The 22,571-nt window shown below is 62.6% G+C and overlaps 4 protein-coding genes across 4 annotated transcripts; 2 read left to right on the forward strand and 2 right to left on the reverse strand.

The window, feature by feature from the left end:
* Window positions 1-983: 983 nt before the first annotated feature.
* On the forward strand, window positions 984-4,455 carry CTSW (cathepsin W). Its single transcript, XM_004618536.2, has 10 exons — window positions 984-1,227; window positions 1,413-1,497; window positions 2,142-2,255; window positions 2,504-2,655; window positions 2,723-2,819; window positions 2,910-2,990; window positions 3,153-3,278; window positions 3,907-3,971; window positions 4,050-4,238; window positions 4,307-4,455. The coding sequence occupies exons 1-10, from the start codon at window positions 1,117-1,119 to the stop codon at window positions 4,406-4,408; spliced, it is 1,122 nt and encodes a 373-aa protein (XP_004618593.2). The 5' UTR covers window positions 984-1,116; the 3' UTR covers window positions 4,409-4,455.
* A 616-nt stretch (window positions 4,456-5,071) lies between these two features.
* Window positions 5,072-8,353, reverse strand: FIBP (FGF1 intracellular binding protein). Its single transcript, XM_004618429.2, has 10 exons — window positions 8,167-8,353; window positions 7,832-8,030; window positions 7,624-7,750; window positions 6,924-7,024; window positions 6,352-6,485; window positions 6,023-6,131; window positions 5,873-5,936; window positions 5,601-5,687; window positions 5,418-5,515; window positions 5,072-5,173 (listed from the first exon to the last, which is right to left on the reverse strand). The coding sequence occupies exons 1-10, from the start codon at window positions 8,249-8,251 to the stop codon at window positions 5,104-5,106; spliced, it is 1,074 nt and encodes a 357-aa protein (XP_004618486.1). The 5' UTR covers window positions 8,252-8,353; the 3' UTR covers window positions 5,072-5,103.
* Window positions 8,354-11,029: 2,676 nt separating this feature from the next.
* On the forward strand, window positions 11,030-12,044 carry CCDC85B (coiled-coil domain containing 85B). The gene has a single exon (XM_004618430.3). It carries the CDS (start codon window positions 11,199-11,201, stop codon window positions 11,805-11,807), a length of 609 nt encoding a protein of 202 aa, XP_004618487.1. The 5' UTR covers window positions 11,030-11,198; the 3' UTR covers window positions 11,808-12,044.
* A 144-nt stretch (window positions 12,045-12,188) lies between these two features.
* Window positions 12,189-20,294, reverse strand: FOSL1 (FOS like 1, AP-1 transcription factor subunit). The gene is made up of 4 exons (XM_004618431.2): window positions 20,000-20,294; window positions 16,537-16,734; window positions 13,845-13,952; window positions 12,189-13,524 (listed from the first exon to the last, which is right to left on the reverse strand). The coding sequence occupies exons 1-4, from the start codon at window positions 20,087-20,089 to the stop codon at window positions 13,126-13,128; spliced, it is 795 nt and encodes a 264-aa protein (XP_004618488.2). The 5' UTR covers window positions 20,090-20,294; the 3' UTR covers window positions 12,189-13,125.
* Between the last annotated feature and the right edge of the window lie 2,277 nt (window positions 20,295-22,571).

Genomic DNA, 22,571 nt, shown 5'->3' on the forward strand with positions numbered 1-22,571 from the left:
CATCCCATATGGTCCCCTGAGCACCGCCAGGAGTAATTCCTGAGTGTAGAACCAGGAGTAACCCCTGTGCATCGCCAGGTGTGACCCAAAAACCAAAAAAAAAAAAAAAAGGTGGGGGGCAGAGAGGGCTCCCGAGGACAGTCTTGACCTTCTCCCACCTGAGCCCCTCCTCTCACCCCTGCCACCCACTTCCCCCAGTGGCCATTTGGCGACACCTCGGACAGTCCCATTTCTTTGTCCTCATTTCTTTTGTTTTGAGGCCACACACCAATGGTGCTCAGGGCTATTGCCTGGCTCTGCGTTTAGGAATCACTCCTGGTGGTGCTCAGGGGACCTTTAAGGGGTGCTGGGGATCGAACCGGGGTCAGCTGTGTGCAAGGCAAATGCCCTCGGTGCTATACCATCTCTCTGGTCTCCCCTTTTTTTTTTTTTTTTTTTTTTTTTGCTTTTTTGGGTCACACCCAGCGATGCACAGGGGTCACTCCTGGCTCGTGCACTCAGGAATTACTCCTGGCGGTGCTCAGGGGACCATATGGGATGCTGGGATTCGAACCCGGGTCGGCCGCGTGCAAGGCAAACGCCCTACCCGCTGTGCTATCACTCCAGCCCCTCCCCTTTTTTTTTTGTCCTGAGCCACACCCATCCATGCTCAGGGCTACTCCTGGCTCTGCACTCAGGGATAACAACGAGCAGGCTTGGGGCGCATATGGGGTGTCAGGGATCGAACCCGGGTCAGCCAATTGCAAGGCAAGTGCCCTTCCTGCTTGTACTATTGCTCCAGGCTACTTATTTACTTTTGACATTTTGGGTCACACCCGGTGATGCTTGCAGTTACTCCTGGCATTGTTTGGGGGACCGTGTGATATGCTGGGGATCGAACCCGGGTCAGCCACAAGCAAACCACATGCTCCCCACTGTACTATCACTCCGGCCCACAGCCCCTCATGTCTTCACCCTTCGGTTGCCCAGACTGGGAGCAGACCAGCAGGCGGACGGCGGAGCTGGGCGCTGAGGGGTCCGCCCCCACCATCACCCCGTTTCCACCGGTGGTTTCTACAGCTCCGCCCCTGAGCAGCTCAGTCCCTGAGCAGCTCAGTCTTCCTGCTCCTGCCACTGATGCTCCATCTCAGCGACAGCACCATGGAGCTCACGGGCGCCCGCGCTTGCCTCCTGGCCCTGTGCCTGGCGGGCCTGGTCCCCGGCATCCAAGGCTCCGTCCAGGGCCAGGTAAGTGCCCTCTGTTCGTGGTGGTGGGAGATGGGGGACGGGTGGCCGATCATCGCCTCTGAGGATGGACAGGGGGAGCACATGCCCGGCCCAAGGCGGGCAGCTCTCCCGAGTCCCGGTGGGAGGCGGGGGTCCCAGAGGGGTCCCAGCAAGGTGAGCAGCGCTCACCTGCTCCTCCTGTGCAGGACCCCGGGGAGCGGCCGCTGGAGCTAAAGGAGGTCTTCGCACTGTTTCAGGCACAATATAACCGGAGTTACCCCAGTGCCACAGGTACCCCCAAACCCACCCGCCCCAGGGACGAGGGAGTCACTGGCAGGGCTGGGGGCACTCTGGACTCCCTGCCACTTGGGTGGGGGTGCAGCACTCTGCTGCGCTCAGACACCATCGCCCCGTGGGCCCACCCAAGTCTGGGGCTCCCTGCCTGTGTGGGTGAGGGTGCGTCCTGCTGTGCCCCCAGATACCATCGCTCCGCGGACCCCCGAGTCTGGGGCTCCCTTGCTACCCTGCGTTTCCAGGCACAGCCCTGGGTCCCGCTCATGGGGGTCGGCCTGTAGGTACTTTCCCAGGCGGGCTGCGGCAGTACCTGGGACCTACCTACAGCCCCCACCCTTTCGCGCAGCGCTGTGGTCAGAAGTGCGATATAACACAGGGGTGCGATGTGACAGGCAGGAAGTGGCCAGTGACCATCACTTTCCCTTCTAAGTTACTTGGCGCAGAATCTCACCAGCCTCCAAGGGCCACAGACCCCTTCCGGCCCCCTGGGAAGGTCTGCCCGTGGGATGCTAGCCAGCCACTTCCTGGCTGGGTGCCGACGGGGGTTCTGCAGGACCACGAGGGTGGGATGAGTCTTGGCCAGCGACTACCTCCTGCTGTGGGGGCCCGCAGGGCAGCCAAGGACTCCCCTTTTCCCCCAGAGCACGCTCGCCGCCTGGCCATCTTTGCCCGCAACCTGGAGCGCGCTCAGCAGCTGCAGGAGGAAGCCCTGGGCACAGCCGAATTTGGGGTGACGCCCTTCAGCGACCTCACAGGTGGCGGGACTGCCCCAGGCCCCGTGAGGGGGTGGCAAGGTGGCACCTTCTCGGGCAAAGGCTGGACAGGGCCGGCCTTCGTTCCACGGCTCTTGAGGTCCAGGGCTACCCAAAATCACTAGACCCGTGTCCCCATGAGCTTTGGGAAGTCACCGATGGGGACTGTACCCGCCCCCCGAGCTTGGCTCCTGTCCAGGCTGAGTGGCTGAGGGGAGGGGCCACTACCGACCCGGGGTCTCTGCCCCCAGAGGAGGAGTTTGGCCAGCTCTACGGGCATCGGACGGCAGCTGCAGGGCCCCCCCAAGTTAACGCAAAGGCCGTGGCTGAAGAGTGGGGCACACCAGTGCCCCTCAGCTGTAACTGGACGAAGGCTGGTGTGATCTCCCCCATAAGGGAACAGGTACCTGCCCCGCGGGGGAGGGGAGCGCGGGGGCCCTGGTGGGCCCCTCACCCCCTCCCCCTTCCAGAAACAGTGTAAGTGCTGCTGGGCCATGGCGGCGGCGGACAACATCGAGGCCCTTTGGGCCATTGGGTATCAGCGCAAAGTGAGCGTCTCCGTGCAGGGTGAGCTGGGAGAGGGGGAGAGGGGCCTGGGGGTGGGGGGTGGGGCGCACAGACAGGGCCCGGTCACCCATACGCCCCTTCCTGGCCCAGAGCTACTCGACTGTGACCGCTGCGGGAACGGCTGCCAGGGCGGCTTCGTGTGGGACGCGTTTTACACGGTTCTCAACAACAGTGAGTGTGCGGGGCGGGGTGGGGGGACAGGTCCCCAACAGTGAGGGTGTGGGGGGGCACAGGTCCCCAACAGTGAGGGTGCTGGGTGGGGGGCGCGGGCCCCAACAGTGAGGGTGCCGGGTGGGGGTGTGGAACCCCATCTCTGGGCTCACTGTCCTGCAGGCGGCCTGGCCAGCGAGCACGACTACCCCTTCAAAGGGGATCGCCAGGCGCACAGGTGCCGGGCCAGAGAGCACAGGAAGGTGGCCTGGATCGAGGACTTCGTCATGCTGCCCAGGAACGAGAGCAGTACGCGGGGCGGGGTGGGGGGGGTGGGCACAGGGGACGTGTCTGCCAGGGCCCAGGGAGCATGTGGGGATAAACACGCTGCTGTGATAGGAGCGTGTGCAAGTGGTATGCAGACATGGGCAGGGTGTGTGGGTGTGTATTTACTCATAGCAAGATATGTGTGTGTGTGTGTGTATGTATAGACACAGGCAGGGTGCGTGTGTGCAGGGTGTGTATATAGACATGGGCAGGGTGTGTGTGTAGACACGGGGACACGGGCAGGGTGTGTGTGTGTTTACTCATGGCAGGATGTGTGTGTGTGTATAGACACAGGCAGGGTGTGTGTGTGTGCAGGGTGTGTATATAGACATGAGCAGGGTGTGTGTGTGTGTGTGTGTGTGTGTGTGTGCAGATGGGCAGTGTGTGTGTAGACATGGACAGGGTGTGTAGACATTAAGCAGGGTATGTGTGTGTGTACACACAGGCACACGGGGGGGCAGGGTGTGTGTGTGTGTGTGTGTGTGTGGACACGGGTGGGGGTGTGCTGAGGGATGGAGGGCAGCGTGGCAGTGGAGGTGCGGGATGCCGGGGGAGACAGACCCCTCGGAGGCGAGCAGGTGCTCAGGCCCGACGCTGCTTCCACCCGCAGACATGGCCTCCTACCTGGCCACCCACGGCCCCATCACGGTGACCATCAACATGAAGCTCTTGCAGGTGGGCGGGGAGAGGGTGAGTTTGGGGGGCTCCGGGGAGAGCCTCACTCAGAGCCTCACTCCCGCCTCCCGCCCGCAGCTGTACACCGGGGGTGTGATCATGGCGACGGCCTCTGAATGTGACCCGAGAATGGTGGACCACGTGGTCCTGCTGGTGGGCTTTGGCAAGGGCTCAGGCCGGGCCGCCACTGCACTGCGGCCTCGCCCACGTCAATCCCGCCCATACTGGCTCCTGAAGAACTCCTGGGGGGACAAGTGGGGTGAGAAGGTGAGTGGGACCTCCGGGGCGGGGACTCGGGGAGCGCCCGGCCTCCCCTCACTCGGGTCCTTCCTCAGGGCTACTTCCGCCTGCACCGTGGGAGCAACACCTGCGGCATCAAAAAGTTCCCGCTTACCGCCCTGCTGCACAAGCCGAAGAGACATTCCTGCCCGCGCTGACCCCGCCCCAAGCTGGGCTGGCACCCCGGAAACTGTTCTGCTCTGGCTAAATAAAGTGAGATGAGGGGCTGGAGCAATAGCACAGCGGGTAGGGTGATTGCCTTGCACACGGCCCACTCAGGTTCGATTCCCAGCATCCCATAGGGTCCCCCTGAGCACCGCCAGGGGTAATTCCTGAATGCAGAGCCAGGAGTAACCCCTGTGCATCGCCGGGTGTGACCCAAAAGGAAAAAAAAAAAAGCGAGATGAAGCCCCACCATCTGGGCAGACCCATTGGGGTGACAAGTGGGGCACATGGGGCCCCAATCAGCCCCTCCACCCCCCCAGCACTACACAGGACCTCGGCCCCCTATGGCCCCTGGCTGGCAGGTTCTGCCCGGGAGAAGACAGACATTGTTCCCACATGGCATGTTCTTCAGGACTGGCACTGTACCCCCCCAATGCACCCTCACATACACCTCAACCCCCTCTCTGCACCCCCCACCTCATCCTACATGCCCCTCACCCCCATACAGGCACACTACACCCCTCATGTACACCCGTCACACACGCACCTGACCCCCTTGCCCCTCACACATACACCTGACCCTACACACGCACGCCACACGCGCACACGCATGTGGGGATGCTGCCCGCACCCCGGCCGGCACCACGCAAGGCTCCTCTATGTCATGGCAGCTTTATTGGCGGCGGCTTCAGTCGTGGTAGAGACGCAGGAGGCAGCCCCGCAGGGTGCCCATGTAGCGGTCCCAGAGCGCCTGGTGCCTGCGGGGACAGCGAGGAGAGACTGCCACTCCCCGCACCCCTGCCCCGCGGCCACTCGGCCTCACTGTCCTCCCCGTGCCCCGTTCCTAGACGGCAAACCCGACACAAGCCCCGGGACCTCTGGCGCAGCTGGGGTGCGTGTCCATGGAGGCCTCCCTTGGGTGGGGGCGAGGAGGGAGCCTGGAGTGCCCCCACAAAGGAAGGACAGACGGAGGGACAGGGGGCGAGGAGGCGGGGCTCTCACCGGAAGCCATCCAGGGAGTGGACGGACGCCGAATACTGATGCAGGAACAGCCGAACGTCGTTCAGGGGCCAGTGGTCGGAGCGGCAGGGTTCCACGAACTGCAGGCCCAAGGGAGCAGTCAGCTGCGGGGGCCGGGGCGGGTGGACGGTGGGGCCCGGAGGGCGTGGGCAGGGCCCCCCTCACCTTCTCCACCAGGTCCACGAAGAGGTCTCTGACGTCCTTATTGTGGGTCAGTTTGGCAGCCACGTTCACCAGCCCCCGGGACAGGTTCTGTGGGGCAGGGAGCTGCAGGGTCTGGGGGAGGAGCTGGCGGCGCCCCCAAATCTATCCACCTCCCTCCATCCACTGCTGCCCGATCCCAGGCGGGCCGAGGGGGCCGCAGCGCCACCTGCCGGCCACCCGCGGGCAGGTGCACTGCTGCGTCCAGGGCCCAGAGGCGGGACGGGGCCACAGACCTTGAAGTTGGCCTCCATCTCCGAGAAGACACCGAGCTTCCCCCGGAGGGCGGTGCACACCAGGCTGCGGAGACACAGACACGGGCGAGAGGCTAGCGCCATCGGGGACCCCGAGGCCTCGGCTCAGCCCCCCGGGGGCCCCCCGGGCACCTCTTGTGCAGGTCCAGAAGGTCCTTGTCGGCCACGAGCACCTTAAGTTCCTTCAACTCCTGGAGAAACTCCTTGTCCAAGTCCACGTCCATGTCGTCCGCCTGGGAGTCTGAGTGGGGACACGAAGGGAGTGAGGGGACAACGCCCCCTCCCTGGCAGCCCCCGCTGCACTGACACGCCACCAGACAGAAGAGGACAGCCCCTGAGGTGCGCAGTGGCAGCTCGTCCCGGGGGGCACCGAGAGTGGGGAGCCTGTGTGTGCGGCCGGGCAAGTGCGCGGCGCAGGGAAGGGGGGGGCGCCGCAGGGCCCGGCTCGGCGGGGGCCTCACCCACGGCTCCCAGGGTCCAGTTCTGGATCATGAGCTCGGCGCAGAAGGCAAAGTCGCCGAAGCTCAGATACTGCAGTTTTTTCTTCCCGGTCTCAAAGCGGTTGTTGGCAAAGAAAACGATGGCAGCATAGTCCCTGCGGGGAGGGGCGGGGTCGGCGGCTTTCCCGCACCTGGGGTCTCCCCACACCGACTCATAGTGTCTCAGCCTGTCTCAGCCTCCTCACCGGGCAGAGCCGAGGGTCCGACCCGTCCCACGGCCCTGCTGGCGAGAGGCCAGGCTGGGACCCAAACCCCAGAACAGGCCAGGTAAGACCCGCGCGCCCCGCAGGGCCAAGAGGGAAAGCGGGGGAGGCTGGAGTGATAGCACAGTGGGGAGGGCGTTTGCCTTGCACGCAGCCAACCCGGGTTCGATTCCCAACATCCCATAGGGTCCCCTGAGAACCGTCAGGAGTAATTCCTGAGTGCAGAGCCAGGAGTAACCCCTGAGCATCGCCAGTTGTGACCTCCCCCCCAAAAAAGCAAAAAAAATAAATAAATAAGAAGAGGGGAAGGGGGGCCCGTCTCCAGCTCACCTGGCCAGCCGGTCGGACAGGAGGAAGTGCTGCTGGATGTTATCCACCAGGGAGCCCCGCATCTCCTCCACCACCTTGAAAACCCGCTTGAAGTTGTCAAACTGCGGGGCAGTGAGGGGAGGATAAAGCGCCAGTCAGGGGGCGCTCACCCATGAAAGGGCTGATCAGCACCCCCTGCTCCCCCAAGTCCATCCACTAAATCAACTGACGCTGGAGTAACACTGGGCGTCCGTCACCGATGCTCAAGTCCTAACACACCCAGTCATCGGGTCGGTCTCAAATGGGACCCACTGTCCTGGCTGCCAGCGCCAGCCTCCTACACCCCAGCTGTAGGAATCCTGGCCACACCCAGGGCGCGAAGGGAGTGGACACACAGCCGTAAGCTCACATCGGACACCCTAGTGCCCGCAGAGAAAGTGGAACTGCCAGAGGCGGGCAGGGCTAAGGGCAACACTGTGTAGTAAGCAGCAGGGGGAGGCTGGCAGGGACAATGAGCCACGGAGAATCTCAGGGTTAAGGTCAAGGATGTAGTGTGTGGGGGGGAGTGGCACTCAGCGCGAGTTTAGGAGTTGCATGGTCACTCGGGCCAGAGGGGCAGGTGACTTGTGACGGGGGTCCTGCAGGAGGAGTCTGGGTATGAAGACACTGTCCCGATCAGAGATGAGAGCACGGCCAGGCTGCGGGGGGCGGGGGCGCCCACCTGTCTCCGGCAGCTCTTCAGCGTAATGCCTGTCTTGGTGCTGATGTCATCGAGGTCTTTCTTGGTGCCCTTGGACAGCTTCTTGCCCAGGACCTCGCGCACAAAGGCCTCATCAAAGGCGTAGTACCTGGCGCGGAGGCAGAGGAAGCCAGACGTGGCCCAAGGCAGCAGGAAGGGGCGCCGTGGGTGGGGTCTCTGCCCCGCTCACCTCTCGATGAGCAGCGCCTGGCGGGAGGGCGGGATCTGGAAGACCAGCTGGTGCAGCAGCTTGGGCGGCGCGTGCAGCAGGCGCTCGAGCATGTGGAAGGTGCGGTAGTGGTCCATGGTGTCGCTCTGCAGCACGGCCGGCGTGGCGCCCGTCTGCTCCAGGATGCCCGAGCGCACTCGCAGGGCCACCGCGTCGTTCACTGCGGGGACGGCAGAGCGGGGTGGGCGCCCTCCAGCCCGGCAGCCCCCGGCGCACGTCACGGTCCCGCCCCGCGGCCAATCCCCAACCTCCGCCACGCCCGGCGGGCCGCCCCCCGCGGGGCCCCCCGCCCACACCTGAGTAACCGTCCAGCCAGAGGCGGTACACGTCCTCATCGATCAGGGTCGTATTGCCCACGAAGATGTCCAGCTCGCTGGCCATGGCGATGCCCCGGAACCCCCCGGCCGCGGCCGGAGCGCTCCAGCAGGAGCGAGCACTGCCCGGGCCGGGCGCGCCGCGGCCGGGCCACTTCCGGGAGCGCCGCGCTGAGGCTCCGGGTACCCGGAGGCGGAGCAGGACCACTTCCGGTGGGGGCGGGACCTCGGCGGCCTGGGGGGCGGGGCCGGAGGCTGGCCCCGCCCCGACGGGAGGGCGCCTCCCACGCACCCCCCACCCACCCCCACCCACCCCGGCCCAGTTTGCCCGCGGGTGTGGGAGCCGAGGCCTTTGGCCCGTTTCCCTGCCCAGCAACAAACCCTCCTCACTCTTTTTCTCCTTTTCATTTTTTTTCTCTACTCTTTCTGCCCCTGTTTCGTTCCTTAGACCCGTATTCTAATTTAGGGGGTTCACCAGATTCTAGTCCAAATCTTTACACTACCCCTCCCCAATAAGGTTTTTCTGTCCCACTTTTAGGGTTCTTGCTGAGAACTGCTCAGTTCACCTTACTGAAGAGCACCTTTCTTGGCCATGGGGCTCCTGCTCCTACTTTTTTTTTTTTTTCTTCTTGGAAGTCGTTTATTGTCCACAGAATACCTCCTTCCTCATGGACTTCTTCACTGCTGTCCCTTCGTGGTCACCAAATGATGTCGGTGGGCCCCACGGGTGACTTACGTGAAGCGGGGAGGAGAAAGACGGTCACTTTCTCCCCAACCACCTCTACCACCCGGGACCCAGGGTTACTGGGGTCTTGTCTCGCTCGTGGAAAAGAATTTCAGGAGTAGACAAGCAGTGAAGTAAACAGATTTTATTTAGAGGTTTCTGAGGGAAGGAGGAAGGGATAAGTGGGAGAGAAACTAGTAAGAATAACACACTCAAGAAAGAACATGGGCTACACACATCCTAGCACTGGACATGAAAGCATGAAAGCACACATCTCAAACGGGGAGATGCAGGCGACACATGTGCTTGGGCACCACATGTGCTCGGCCACGTGGGCACAAGCAGCACATGGGCTCAGGCAGCATATGTGCCTCCTGCTCCTAGTTTTTATACACCCCCCCCCCCCCATTCCGCAGCTCAGGATGCCTGAGAGCCCGCAAAGAAGGGCTGTCTAGCAACAAGGCCTGCCTGCCTGCCCCCTTCCTTCCTCCCTTCTTCCTTCCTCCCTTCCTCTTCCTTCCTTCTTTCCTTCCCTCCCCCCTTCTTTCCTCCGTTCCTCCCTCTCTCCTCCTTCCTTCCATTTGGTTTTGGGCCACACCCAGCAGTACTTAGGGCTTGCTCCTGGCTCTGCACTTAGTTATCACTCGGGCTTACTTCACTACCAGCCTGGGATTTCACCCAAGTAGCTAGCCCTAGCGTTTCATCCTCAACACGATCCAACCGGCCCCCTCCATCTGTTTCTTTTTTGTGCTCCTGTCTGTGTTAACCTCAACATTCACCCATAATCAGGGCAAACCCTGAGTTTTTTTCCCCCAGATTCCTCTCTCCCTACATTCAAACCTCCTGAATATTTCTTCTTGATGTTTTCAAGTGCTTGAATATTTCTAGTATCTGTTTCGTGCTCTCCACCCCCGCTGGCAAGCTCCCAGCCCTCTGCGCAGCGCCCTGAGCATTGACACAGTGTTTTTGCTGATCTCCCACATGCATTCTGTCCCCAGGGTCCCTCGCAGAGAGATTAACCCGAGCAATCTTTCCTCAAAAAAAATATGGGACGGGGGTCACACCCAGCCGTGATCAGAGTTTACTCCTGGCTCCTGCCCTCAAATGCCTTCCCCCCCCCACCCCGTGGTGGTGGTGGGGGGTAACCTGGCAGTGCTCAAGTAACTCAGCACTCAGGGATCAGTCCTGGTGGGGCTGGGGAGACCATCCGGGCTGCCAGGGATTGAGTAGTGGCATGCAAGGCTAGTGCCCTTCTCTCTGTACTCATGCTCTGGCCCTTTCAGATGCTTATTTTAATGATCTTACTCTGTTGTTTATAGTCCTTCCAAGCCTGTTGAAACCCTTAAGAAACTACTTTCCGCTGTTTTTGCTGCTGCCTTCCCAGCAGGGTAGCTCCCGGCGCCCTGCCGGCGAGGGGGAACGGGAATCCACCCAGCCCTCTGCGAGCAATCATTCCCGGATGTGCAGTCACCCCGTGGCCTCGAGATCTTTCAAAGCCCTACTGGGCTTCACCTCCAGGGAAACGCCGTGCCCCTCCCCCATTGGCTTTTTGTTTCACACGGCCTGTCTTCAGCAGATTTGAATTTCGGTCAAGTTAATTTCTGCCTGTGCCTTGCGCACGATAAAGGTTTATGGAACAAATGAATCCCTTGCATGCAGAGAAAGTGTAGGGGGAGCTGATGAGAAACGTCTATTTGGGGACTTGATGGGGTCGGAATGAGCGTCGACCCGGATACCTTCCCCATCCGGGGCTGGGACGTTTGGACATGGGATTCCGAGAAGCTGGGACGGATATTCAGCGAGTTGAGACTCTCAGAGTTCCACTGGGGAATCCAGTGCTCCAGAGTCGAGGGTCGGCGCTAGAATTTCAGAAGGAGCCAAGAGATCTAAGCGCCAGGCTGAGATGGTTTGGAACGGGGAGCCCCGAAGCGCCCGCTCTAGGGTGGCCTGGTTCTGAGCGCGACTGACAGGGACCCCGGCGTTCTCCCGGGTCGGCGCCTCCGCGGTCCAGAGTGGGCGGGGTCAAGCGGCTTTCCGCGCTCGGGCCCCGCCCCTCTCCCGGAGGCCTCTCCCGATTGGCCGGCCTTACTCGACGTCATTAGGCCCCGCCCCGGCGCGCGCCTCGCCGCGTGCCCGCCCCCGGGCGTCTGCAGCAGCCTCGGCTCCCTCCGGCCGCCGCTCGCCGCCCGCGGAGCCGGAGCCGGGGCCCGAGCCTGAGCGGCGCCGGGCTCGACGCAGGGCTCCCGGGCCGCGGCGCCGGGCAGGCGATGCTCCAGAGGCCTGAGGAGCAATGGAGGCCGAGGCGGGCGGCCTGGAGGAGCTGACGGACGAGGAGATGGCGGCGCTGGGCAAGGAGGAGCTGGTGCGGCGCCTGCGGCGAGAGGAGGCGGCGCGCCTGGCGGCCCTGGTGCAGCGGGGCCGCCTCATGCAGGAGGTGAATCGGCAGCTGCAGGGCCACCTGGGCGAGATCCGCGAGCTCAAGCAGCTCAACCGGCGCCTGCAGGCCGAGAACCGTGAGCTGCGCGACCTCTGCTGCTTTCTGGACTCAGAGCGCCAGCGCGGGCGCCGCGCCGCGCGCCAGTGGCAGCTCTTCGGGACCCAAGCATCCCGGGCCGTACGCGAGGACCTGGGCGGCTGTTGGCAGAAACTGGCCGAGCTGGAGGGCCGCCAGGAGGAGCTGCTGCGGGAGAACCTGGCGCTTAAGGAGCTCTGCCTGGCGCTGGGCGAGGAATGGGGCCCCCGCGGCAGCACCGGCGGCGCGGGGGGCTCCGGCGCCGCGCCAACCCCCGAGCTCGCTTTGCCGCCCTGCGGACCGCGTGACCTGGGCGACGGGAGCTCCAGCACGGGCAGCGTGGGCAGCCCCGATCAGCTGCCGCTGGCCTGCTCCCCGGATGACTGAGGACGCTCCTTCGCGTCGACGCCCGCCCTGAGTCTTCCCCAGACGCCTGGATGCGGTGGACTTCTGGACCCGGCGCCGCCCGGCTGCGCCCGAGCGGCCCGCTGGCGTGGACTTGGAAACCCGGCCACTGGGGAGGGTCCCCGGAGCCCGCCGGAGGGGCGGCAGCGGAACAGGCTGCTGGAGCGGAGGGACTGGCTGGGGGCTGGGTGGAGGCTAATAAACAGGGAAGGAAGCAGAGTCCGCGGCCTGGGCAGCTTCTCTCTGGGACTCGCTGGGGTTGGGAAGACGGGGGCGTGTTCGGGTGCTGATCTGGACCCGGTCCTCCATGGAGCGGCCGCGGAAGGTTGATTCCGTTACTCCAACCTGGAGCGAACCACTGACTCCCCACCCCCCTCGGGGCCCTGGGACAGGCCATGATCCGGCCCCCAAGTGGCTGCGGCTCCTTTCCCGGCTCCTTCCTGTCCAAGACAATGGGGCAGGAAGCAGGTGTTGGGGGCCTGGAACGCCCCCCCCCCAGACGCCTCCTCCGAAGCAGGAAGGGGCAGAGCAGTGCCCTGTGGCACCGCGGCTAATCCTCTTTGCCCTAACCGTGCCCTCAGCTTCCCAAGTGGAGGATGAGGCCGTATAGATGGCTCCTTGGCCCCGGAGGAGCAATGCAGATCCCCAAATCTCCAGTCCTGGGTCCAAGGTCACGCTGCATCTTGGGGTCCCACGAGACTGAGGACAGAGCTTCAAGCCTTTTATTCCATTCTGGCAAGTCTGTATAAAAATACTCTATATAGGAAAATAAATAGCAGCTGTCCTCAGGACTTGGATTTCCTGGAGCTTCTCCGAGCTGGGAGCCAGCTTCCCACTGAATCCCCTTCCGGAGCGGTGCCTCGGCGGGGGGGAAACAGCCTGGGTTGGTCCCGGAGCGCTGCTGACGGGGCAAGGGGTGAGCTAGTGTTGTGGGCTGGTGGAGGATCACCTTCTGTTGGGGAGGACGGAGCAGGGCACAGGGAACAGGGTGACCGCCCCTCCATGGGTAGCTCGGAGGGGGTCAGGCCTCAGAGAGTCTCTAAGCATCTACAAAGTCACTTGGGGCTGCCGGGACTTCGGCACACACACGGGAAATGTTCTGTCTCAGGTTTGGTGCAAACTGTGCTAGAGAAAGCCCCGGCCCTGCGGGCTCTAGCAGGAAACGGAATAGGCGCCCCAGGGTCCTGGAGGGAAGGAGAGTCCCCGGGGGGCTAGGATGGGAAGGGTCCAGCCAGCTGGACCCCAAGGGGCTGGAGATACTGGCCAGGATGGCACCCGCGGTCGTGAAGGCAGGGGTGCATCATAAGGCTAGCAAGGTGGGGGAGCCGAGGGGGTCGGAGGAGGGGTCCCCGCTGCTGCTGCTGCTCCTGCGGTGGGCGGAGGCACAGGGCTCGGGGGTGCTGGGGTAGGTAAAGACCAGACTCGGGGTGAAGGGAGTCAGGGAGGGTGTGGTCATGAGTGTGGGGGTGTGCAGGGCTTCGGGCTCCAGCACGGCGCCCGGGGACAGGGAGATGCAGGGCACGGGCCGGGCGGGGCCCCGCGGGCTGCTGGGGCCGCCGGGGTCGCGCTCGGGCCCCTCGGGGATTTTGCAGATGGGCCGGTGCGCCTCCAGCACGAGCTCCAGCCGCTCCTTCTGCTTCTGCAGCTCCTCGATCTCTCGCTGCAGAACGGATTTCTCGTCCTCCAGCTTGTCGGTCTCCTGCGGGGAGAGGAGTCGCGGAGATGAAGGGTGGGAGGAGGGGGGCGGGCCCTCCGACGACACTGGCCTACAACTCCCGTGAGCCCCTGGGAGAAGCAGCCGCGATCGGGGGGCTCCTGGGGACGCGCGTCTGCAGAGGCTGGAGCGCTGCCGCCCGGAGCCTGTCGCCCGCGTCTCCTAGGGCCTCTGCCCCCCGAGAACGCTCCCTGCGACCGGGAGCCGGAGGCTGGGGACGAGGTGGACCCCGGTCCATCCCACCCCCCTCCCGCCAACAGCCGGTGGGCCAGAGGCCGGGCACCCTCGCGGCCGGCCGCGCTCACCGCCTGCAGGAAGTCGGTCAGTTCCTTCCTTCGGTTCCTGCACTTGGCCGCGGCCAGTTTATTTCGCTCGCGCCTCACTCGGCGACGCTCCTCCTCCTCGGGGCTGATCTAGGGGAGACAGGGCGACAGTGAGGGGACCCTGCCCCCCTGCTCCCCTGCCCGACCTCGCCCGCAGTGGAGGGCACGGCGGCACGGGGGCCCGCGCAGCGTGCGCGCTAGGGACCGCGGCACCCGCACCGCTCAGGTTTCTTCCCACACCCCGGTTCTCATGTCCCCCCCTTCTCCCACCACAAGCTTTCGCCCTCCTCATTTCCCGGCCGCTAGGTTCTGCTCTGCTACGGGAAGTCAGAAGTGACCCTTCCTCTTCTGCCTGGGGATCCCTAAGTGATTCCCGGGATTGAACCCGGGTCGGCTGCGTGCCAGGCGAGTGCCTTCACCCCAGTACTATCGCTCCGGCTCCTCTTTTTAAAATTTAATTTGGGGGTCCGGAGTGATAGTACCGCGGGGAGAGCATTTGCTTGCATGCAATTGACCTGGGTTTGATCCCAGGCACCCGATACGGTCCCCCAAGCTCTGCCAGGAGCAATTCCTGAGTGCAGAGCCAAGAGTAAGCCCTGAGCACCGCTGGGTGTGGCCCCTAAGCCAAAATAAATACATTTAAATTAAATGTTGGGTGACCTGACGCTGCCCGAGGATAACTCTCACCTCTTGGGCTCACTCCCAGCTCCAGCCTATGGCGATCTCACTGGTGCCTTTTTTTTTCTTTCTTTTTTTGGCTTTTTGTGTCACACCCAGTGATGTTCGGGGTTACTACTCCTGGCTCTGCACTCAGGAATTAACTCCTGGTGGTGCTCAGGGGACCATATAGGATACTGGAGATCGAAGCTGGGTTGGCGGCATCCAAAGCAAACATCCTCACTGCTGTACTGTCACTCGGCCCTACTCTGGCCCCTTTTCGGTCTCTTGATAACCACAATCCTCTTCCCCTGGGGGCTACCCCCGGGGCTGGCAGCACTCAGAGGGGCTAGTGGAAGATGCTGGGACCTTGTTGATTATTTATTTATTTATTTATTTATTTACTTATTATTGTGGGGGGAGTTGGGGCCACACCCAGTGATGCTCAGGGATTGCTCCTGGCTCTGACTCAGGAATTACTCCTGGAGGTGCTCAGGGACCATATGGGACGTCAGGGTCCTGCAAGGCAAGTGCCCTACCCCCAGTGAATATCTTTTTTTTTTTTTTTTTTGGTTTTTGGGTCACACCCAGCGATGCACAGGGGTTACTCCTGGCTCAATTACTCAGGAATCACTCCTGGCGGTGCTTGGGGGACCATATGGGACACTGGGAATCGAACCTGGGTCGGGCCGCATGCAAGGCAAACGCCCTACCCACTGTGCTATTGCTCCAGACCTCTCCCCCCCCAGTGAATATCTTATGGAGAAGCTTTTCCTTTGTTTTAGCCACACAGGGAGGTGCTCAGGGATCACTCCTGGCCTGCTCAGGGGACCCTCTACGGGGGTCAGTCACCACCAGGTCTGAGCCTCAACCACGCCCCTCCCCACCCCATCTCTCTGGGCCTTACAGATCCTTCAGCCAACTTCCCTGAGGTCCACCAACGGGACACCACTCTCTTAGGGTCCTCAAGCATATGCTGGAACCAAGTCATTAATCAGCATCCAGGGAGGACCAATGGCGTGGCTCGGAGGAAGGAAGGGAGGGCGGGGCCTGGTCGGGCTGACAGCAGTGGCCCTCGCATGCTTCTCTCCCAGGACCCCAGCACCTTCCCTGTGCCCCCTCGCACCCACCGCCAGAGTGAGCCCTCGAATAAAGACTGCACCCCTTAAAGGCTCAAACCCAGTGTCCCCAGGACACCAGAGGGAAGGAGTTCTGGGTTTGTGCCTGGGAAGCGGGGACGAGGGGGCGGGCAGGCAGTTTCCCAGCTCGCGCCGCTCTGAAACCTCCATCTGCGGCTCCTTACTCACAACTGTGTGATCTGGGCCAAGTGACCTTTCAGCCCTGCGCTCTCCTACCTCGCACTGGCAAGTGGGGAACCCCAAGGGCATTCCCTGAGGGCTTTTGTAAGAATTCCACCGTAGGGGGCCTGGAGCTATAGTGCAGCTGGGAGGGCGGTTGCTTCCCACGTGGCCCACCCACGTTCGATTCCCAGCACCCCATATGGTCCCCCCAAGCGCCTCCGGAGTGATTCCAGAGTGCAGAGCCAGGAATAACCCCTGAGCATCACTGGGTGTGACCCAAAAAGCAAAAGAAGAAAAAAGAATTGCACGGTAGATGGGGGGCAGACCTTGTCACTCTGCCTCTTAGAGCGTACGCCCACCCTCTCCACACCTGCCAGCTGCCCCCTCATTCCCACATGCCCACCTGCCTGCCCTCCTTCCTGGGCTGGCCACCACTGCTGGAAGTCGACGGTCCTTTGCTTCCCCTCTGTCTACACACTTACTACTGGGTTCATATGCCTCCACCTCCAGGAAGCTTTCCAGGTCCAACCCCGTCAATTTGCCCTTCCCAGGGGCTCCTGTCATTTCCTTTCCGCCAAAGGTCCCTGGAGGAACCCACCTTCTCAGCCTGTCTTCCCGGCCACAGCCTGTGCTTCTCGAGCCCCTGCACCTCAACAAACTCTGTCCCCTGCCCCTGGGCACCCTGTGGGTATGGGAACCCACCCACTGCTCCTTACCTGTTCGCTGGGCCGCCGCCGCACCCCTGGAGGTGGCCCCAGCACCCGGATGACTCCTGGCCGGGGCAGTGGCGGGCTGAAGTGGGGGTAGGTGAGAGGCCTGGGGTAGGTGCTGGGACCCAGGAAGTGAGGCTGCACTAGCCACTGAAGTTCCTGGGTTCCGCTCACAGCGTTGACGCTCGGCCCCAGGTGGAACTTCTAGGAAGGGGAAGCAGAGAACCGGGGGGTGAGGTGTGCACACTTGAGGGGCTTCCCCACTTCCACTCACCTTCCCTCCCTGCCACTGCTGGTTCTGAGAGACCAGAAAGATGGCAGCAAGGTAGAGGGGCTGACTTGGTGGAAACGCCACGCTCGTGAGCTGTGCGACTTTGGACAGATTGCTAAACCTCTCTGTGCCTCTGCATGCCCATCAGAGCTAATGTTGAAAAATTGTGAAGCTCAGGCACCGTCTTATCAGTTACACTTTACTCTTAGCATTGAACAACAGTATCTGCAGTGCATGTGTGTATGTGTGTGTTGAACAACAGTATCCAGTGTGTGTGTGTGTGTGTGTGTGTGTGTGTGTGTGTGTGTGTGTGTGTGTGATGGGGGATGGGTGAGCAGGTGATGCTGGGATCAAACCAGGGCCTTGGGGCTGGAGCGATAGCACAGCGGGTAGGGCGTTTGCCTTGCATGCGGCCGACCCGGGTTCGAATCCCAGCATCCCATATGGTCCCCTGAGCACCGCCAGGGGTCATTCCTGAGTGCATGAGCCAGGAATGACCCCTGTGCATTGCCGGGTGTGACCCAAAAAGAAAAAAAAATAGGGCCTCATACATGCAAAGCGAGTACAAATATTTTACGACTGAATCAGTGCTCAGGAGGGCCCCAGGGCAATTCCCAGTGATGCTCTGACCAGCCATGCTGGTGGCCATCAGGGCTACACCAGGATGCTGGGAATCAGGACTCAAGGACTCCTGCACGCCGGGCCTGCCCTCCTGTCTTCATTTGAAAGAGTGAAACTGTTCACCAACCAGCAGCCAGCCAGGGGGGCTTGAGTCTGGTGGCTGGGTGGGAGCCACTCCTGACACCCCCCCCCCCCGGAATTGCATCTGCACAGCCAATTACAGCTCCTGGCTCAGAGCACCTGTGGGCATCAGGTGAAACCCTGTGCCACCGAGCCTGGGAAGTGGTCTGTGTCCTGGCTGTTTGGGGCCGTGGTGGGAGCCCTGCCCCCGTGACCGGATGTCCCCACTGAGTCTTGCCCAGCTGCACATGAACAGCTGGCTCTGGGCAATGACTGCAATGGCCTCACTTTCCCTGTTCTTCAATGTCCTTGTTGAGGGTTATTTCAACTTCTCGGTGCTAAATACCTCTTCCTCACTCTGAGATCAAATTGTATTGTTTTGTTTTGTTTTGTTTTATAGCATGTTACCAGCCCTGATCCCTGGCACCATATACGGTGCCCAAGCAGAGTCAGGACTGGCCCCCATGCTCAGGTGATGCTCAGGGGTTACTCTTGGCTCTGCACTTAGGAAATACTTCTGGCAGTGCTCGGGGGACCATTTGGGTTACCAGGGATCAAACCCAGGTCAGCCGCATGCAAGGCAGACGCCCTACCTGCTGTACTATTGCTCTGGCCCCCCAAATTGTATTTTTTGTCTTTGACCCACACCTGGCGAAACTCAGGGCTTACTCCTGGCTCTCTACTCAGGAATTACTCCTGTCGGGACTCAAGGGACCATAGCGGATGCCGGGGATTGAAGCTGGGTCAGCCACATGCAAGGCAAACGCCCTCCCTGTTGTACTATCACTCCAGCCCCCAAGATAGAATTTTAGTTGAAATTGGGGGGGGGGGGTTATCCAGCATGCTCAGGGCTACTCCAGTGCTCAGTGCTCTTTGCTCAGGGGCCCCTTCTGGCAGTGCTCAGGAGACCCTAGGGTGCTGGGGATCAAGCCTGAGATTCCTGTTTTCAAAGTCTGCGTTCCAGCCCTCGAACTACCTCTTGTCTCCCCTCACTGGAAATGTGTAGGGGGTGACACTGGGTGACACCCAGTGGGGCATAGGGGCCACTCCTGCTTGGGCATGGTGTATGGTGCCGGGGACCAGGGCTGGTAATATGGTAACAAGCAGCTTAACCCCAATATTATCTCTCCCAGCCCCAAATCGGTGGTGCAAAAATAGTTAATGATGAGTCGGAGGGATAATAATACAGTGGGTAGGGCGTTTGGGGTCCAGGTTCAATTCCTGCCATCCCATATGGTCCTCTGAGCACTGCCAGGAGTGATTCCTGAGTGCAGAGCCAGGAGTAAGCCCTGAGCATCACCAGATGTGACCAAAAAAATAAATAAATAAAAAATAATGATGGGTTTTTCAATTCGTAGGATTTAGAGTCCATGGAATACGGTAAAGAGGTAGCTGGCTGTCAGTCAGCGGTGCTGAAGCCCCCCCTGGAGTTATTGCTAAGATTTTCCAGCCAGAAATCTGAGGGATGGGTTGAGACTGAGGAATGAGTTGAGGGATGTGCTCGCTCAACAGGGCTAGAAAATTTGGGTTCAAGCTGTGAAGCTGGGCCCTGGGTGTGGGCACCCCTGCTGCCAGGAAGCACCTCACAAGCCCAGACAAGTCGGGACCGCTGTGTCCCCTGCCCAGGGCTGCGGGCCGGTGGCCCAGTGACCCCAGTTCCGGGCCTGGGGCGCCGCCGGCAGCCTCTCCCGCGCGAGGTTGTCCAGGCCAGGAAGGGAGGGGCGGCCGGGTGAGTCAGCCGCCGTGACTCGGCCACCGTGACTCGGCGTTCCGCGGCTCCTTCCCTCCCCGGCGACACGTGCTCGCAGCCCCTCGACAGGAAATGGGCATCTGCACTCTCCCAGGTGCCCCCCAGGCGGAGCCAGAGCCGCGGCGCGCGCGGCAGGTGGGGCGGGGGAGGCCCATGCGCGATCCCGCGCACGTCCCCGCGCCTCGCCGCATCCATCCCCGCTCTCGGGGGAGGGGTCCAGCTGACGAGGCCACAGGGGCTTGGCGATGGGGAGACAGGGGCAGACCCAAGGACAGACCGGGTGGCGGACAGTGTCGGGAACTCCCCGGTGCGTGAGTCCGCCTCCCTCCTGTGCGGGCACAGTTCGGACCCTGCCCCCCAGCCCGGATCCCGGGGACGGGAAGCCCGGAGGACGCAGACCCTCGGGGCCCCTCCAGTCCGGGGTGTCAGGGGTCCCTACGGGCGCCGATGAGCCAAGACATTAGCGGGGGACAGGCGGCGGGGCACGGGACAGGCGGCGGGGTCCCGCCAGCAGACAGCGAGGGGAGAGAGGGTGGGCAAGAGGGGGGGGGTCTCCGTGCCGCCTTCCCCTGGACGGCGCGGCAAGGACCGGGGCGGGAGCGCGGGTCCCCCCCCCCCCCGTTCGCGGTTCCCAGCCCGGGAGCGGGCGGTCCGCGGCGTCGCGGGCGCTGTCCAGCGCGGGGACCCCCGCGGCCGGTGCGTCTCACCTGCTGGGCAGCGGCGGGGGGCTGCGGGGGGCCGCCGTACGCGCCGCCGGCCCCGGAACTCGGTCCCGGTTCCCCGAAGTCTCGGAACATGCCCTGGGCTGCAGCTCTCCCGGGCCCGCGTCGTCGGCCGCGGTTCTGACTCACCGGCGGCCCGCGGAGTCTGCTCTTCTGATGAATGAAAGTTAGGAGGCTGAACCACTGCGGCGGGGCGGGGGTGCCGCACGTCGGGGCTCCTCCTCTCCCGGCGCCTCGGGCCCGCGGCTGGCCGCTCCCGGCCCGGGCCCGCGGTGGTAGCCCCCGGCCGCCGCCCCGCCCCGTGACGCAGCTGCCCGTACATGGTGCGGTGCCCGGCGCGCCCAGGTGCGAGGATTCCCCGGGCGGGCACCTGCGCCCCGCCCGCCCGCCCGCCCCGGGCACCGCGCGCCGCCCCGGCCCGCAGCCAGCCGCGGGGCGCGGCCGGGGTGCGGTAGGGGGGCGCCGGGCACCGCCCGTCGTCAGACTGGGGGGCGCGCTGGGGAGGCCGGAAGGGGCGCGTGGACGGGGGGGGCGCGGAGGGCCGGGACCCGTGACGCGGCCCGCGAGTGGGACGGGTTCGCGATCGCTGCCGTGATCGCCGACGGGGCGAGTCCGGCGTTTCCAGTAAAGAAACGTTTCGAGTGCGGGCCGGCTTGGGGGGAGTAATGCCACATCAGACCTAAAACAGCGACAGGCCCGTGGAAAGGATTTGTTTCGGACTTGTCTCATTTCCTCCCTCTTTCCTCCCGTGCCTGTTGTGATGACTCCGGGTCCGACTCAGGCTCGTGGTGGGGCTCCTTAAGGTCTTGGTGCTCACCCGCCCAGTGCTCTACTGGATCCTTCTCTATGTTTGGGGGGAGGGGCCCACACCCCCGGGTACTCAGGGCTTATTCCTGGTTCTGGGCTTGGGGATCAGTCCTGGCAGGGATCAGAGGATCATACAGGGTGGCAGGATCTAATCAGGTCAGGCGTGTGCAAGGCAAGCGCCTGACCCACTGTACTATTTCTTTGGTCTCTGGGTCTCTCTCTCTCTCTGTCTCTCTCTCTGTCTCCCTCTCTCTGTCTCTTTCTCTCCCTGTCTCCTCTGTCTCTGTCTCTGTCTCTCTCTGTCTCTTTCTCTCCCTGTCTCCTCTGTCTCTGTCTCTGTCTCTGTCTCTGTCTCTGTCTCTCTCTCTCTCTCTCTCTCTCTCTCTCTCTTTCTCTCCCTGTCTCCTCTGTCTCTGTCTCTGTCTCTCTGTGGTTTTGGGGCCACACCCAACCAACAATGCTCAGAGGTTACCTCTGGCCCAGTGCTCAGGAATCAGTCCTGGCAGGGCTCTAGGGGCCATGTGGGATGCCGGGTTTGAACCTGGGCTTGGCCATGTGGACGGCAAACGTCCTACCTGCCGTACCATTTCCCCCACCTCTGCATCCTACTCTTTGTTTGGACGGGTTCACTGTTGCTTCACAGCTGTCGGTCCTCTGGACTTCTGGCTCTGCTCTCAGTATCACTCCTGGTGGGGCTCGGGGGGGAATCATCTACACTGCCAGGGATCGAACCTGGGTCTCTGCCTGCAGGGTCAGCACCCTACCCGCTATACAATTGCTCTGGCTTCTGTTTGGATGGTGTGACTTTTTACACCACACCCAGCAGTGCTCAGGGATCACTCCCAGTGGGTTCCGGGGACCATAGCGGTGCCTGGGCGAACCCAGGCAGGAAGGATGCGAGGTGAGCACCTTCCCTGCTGTACCCTCTGTCCACAGCCCCCCTTTGGTTATGGGGCTCCTCCATTGGAGTGGTGGGGGGTGGGCAAACCCAGGCTTGCTGGGGAGGGGCGTGCTCTGGCCCCGGTGCTCACCTCTTGGTAGCTGGGGCTGGGGTGCGGGGTGTAAGCTTTAGTGGGAGTGCTGACAGTCAATGGCGGTGCCAGACACAAGCTCGGGGACCCCAAGATCTTCCTGTGGCACAGGCAGGGGGTGCACAGCTGTGGCGCCACCTCCCAAGCCAACAGTGACACGTGTCAAATGCTTCAAGGGTCTCGGTGGTGCTGGCGGTCACGGCGAGTCCCACAGAGCACAGAACCCCCCAGCCCCGCCCTAGGGCCAGCTGAGCCCCCAGCGGCAGCGACACCTGTGGGGCCAGATAAACGCTGTCCCCTCGAGATCCTGTAGGCCCCCTTCCCAGTCCAGTCTTGATTATTTTATTCTTTTTGCTTTTTGGGTCACACCCAGCAATGCACAGGGGTCATTCCTGGCTCATGCACTCAGGAATTACGCCTGGCGGTGCTCAGGGGACCATATGGGATACTGGGATTCGAACCCGGGTCGGCTGCGTGCAAGACAAACGCCCTACCCACTGTGCTATCACTCCAGCCCCCCAGTCTTGATTATTTTTGTACCAGGGCCACCCCCAGCGATGCTCAGGGCTTACCCCGACTCTGCACTCAGGAGTCACAGGCAGGGATCAGGGGGCCCCTTTGTGGTGTCCAGGGTGGAGCCTGGGCTGGCCGCGTGCAAGGCAAGCTTCTCTCCTGCGCTTCTATCTCTCAGCCCTCGTTGTACCCGCAGCCCGCATGTG

This window comes from Sorex araneus, chromosome 6 (genome assembly GCF_027595985.1).
Source record: "Sorex araneus isolate mSorAra2 chromosome 6, mSorAra2.pri, whole genome shotgun sequence".
Lineage (NCBI taxonomy): Eukaryota > Metazoa > Chordata > Mammalia > Eulipotyphla > Soricidae > Sorex > Sorex araneus.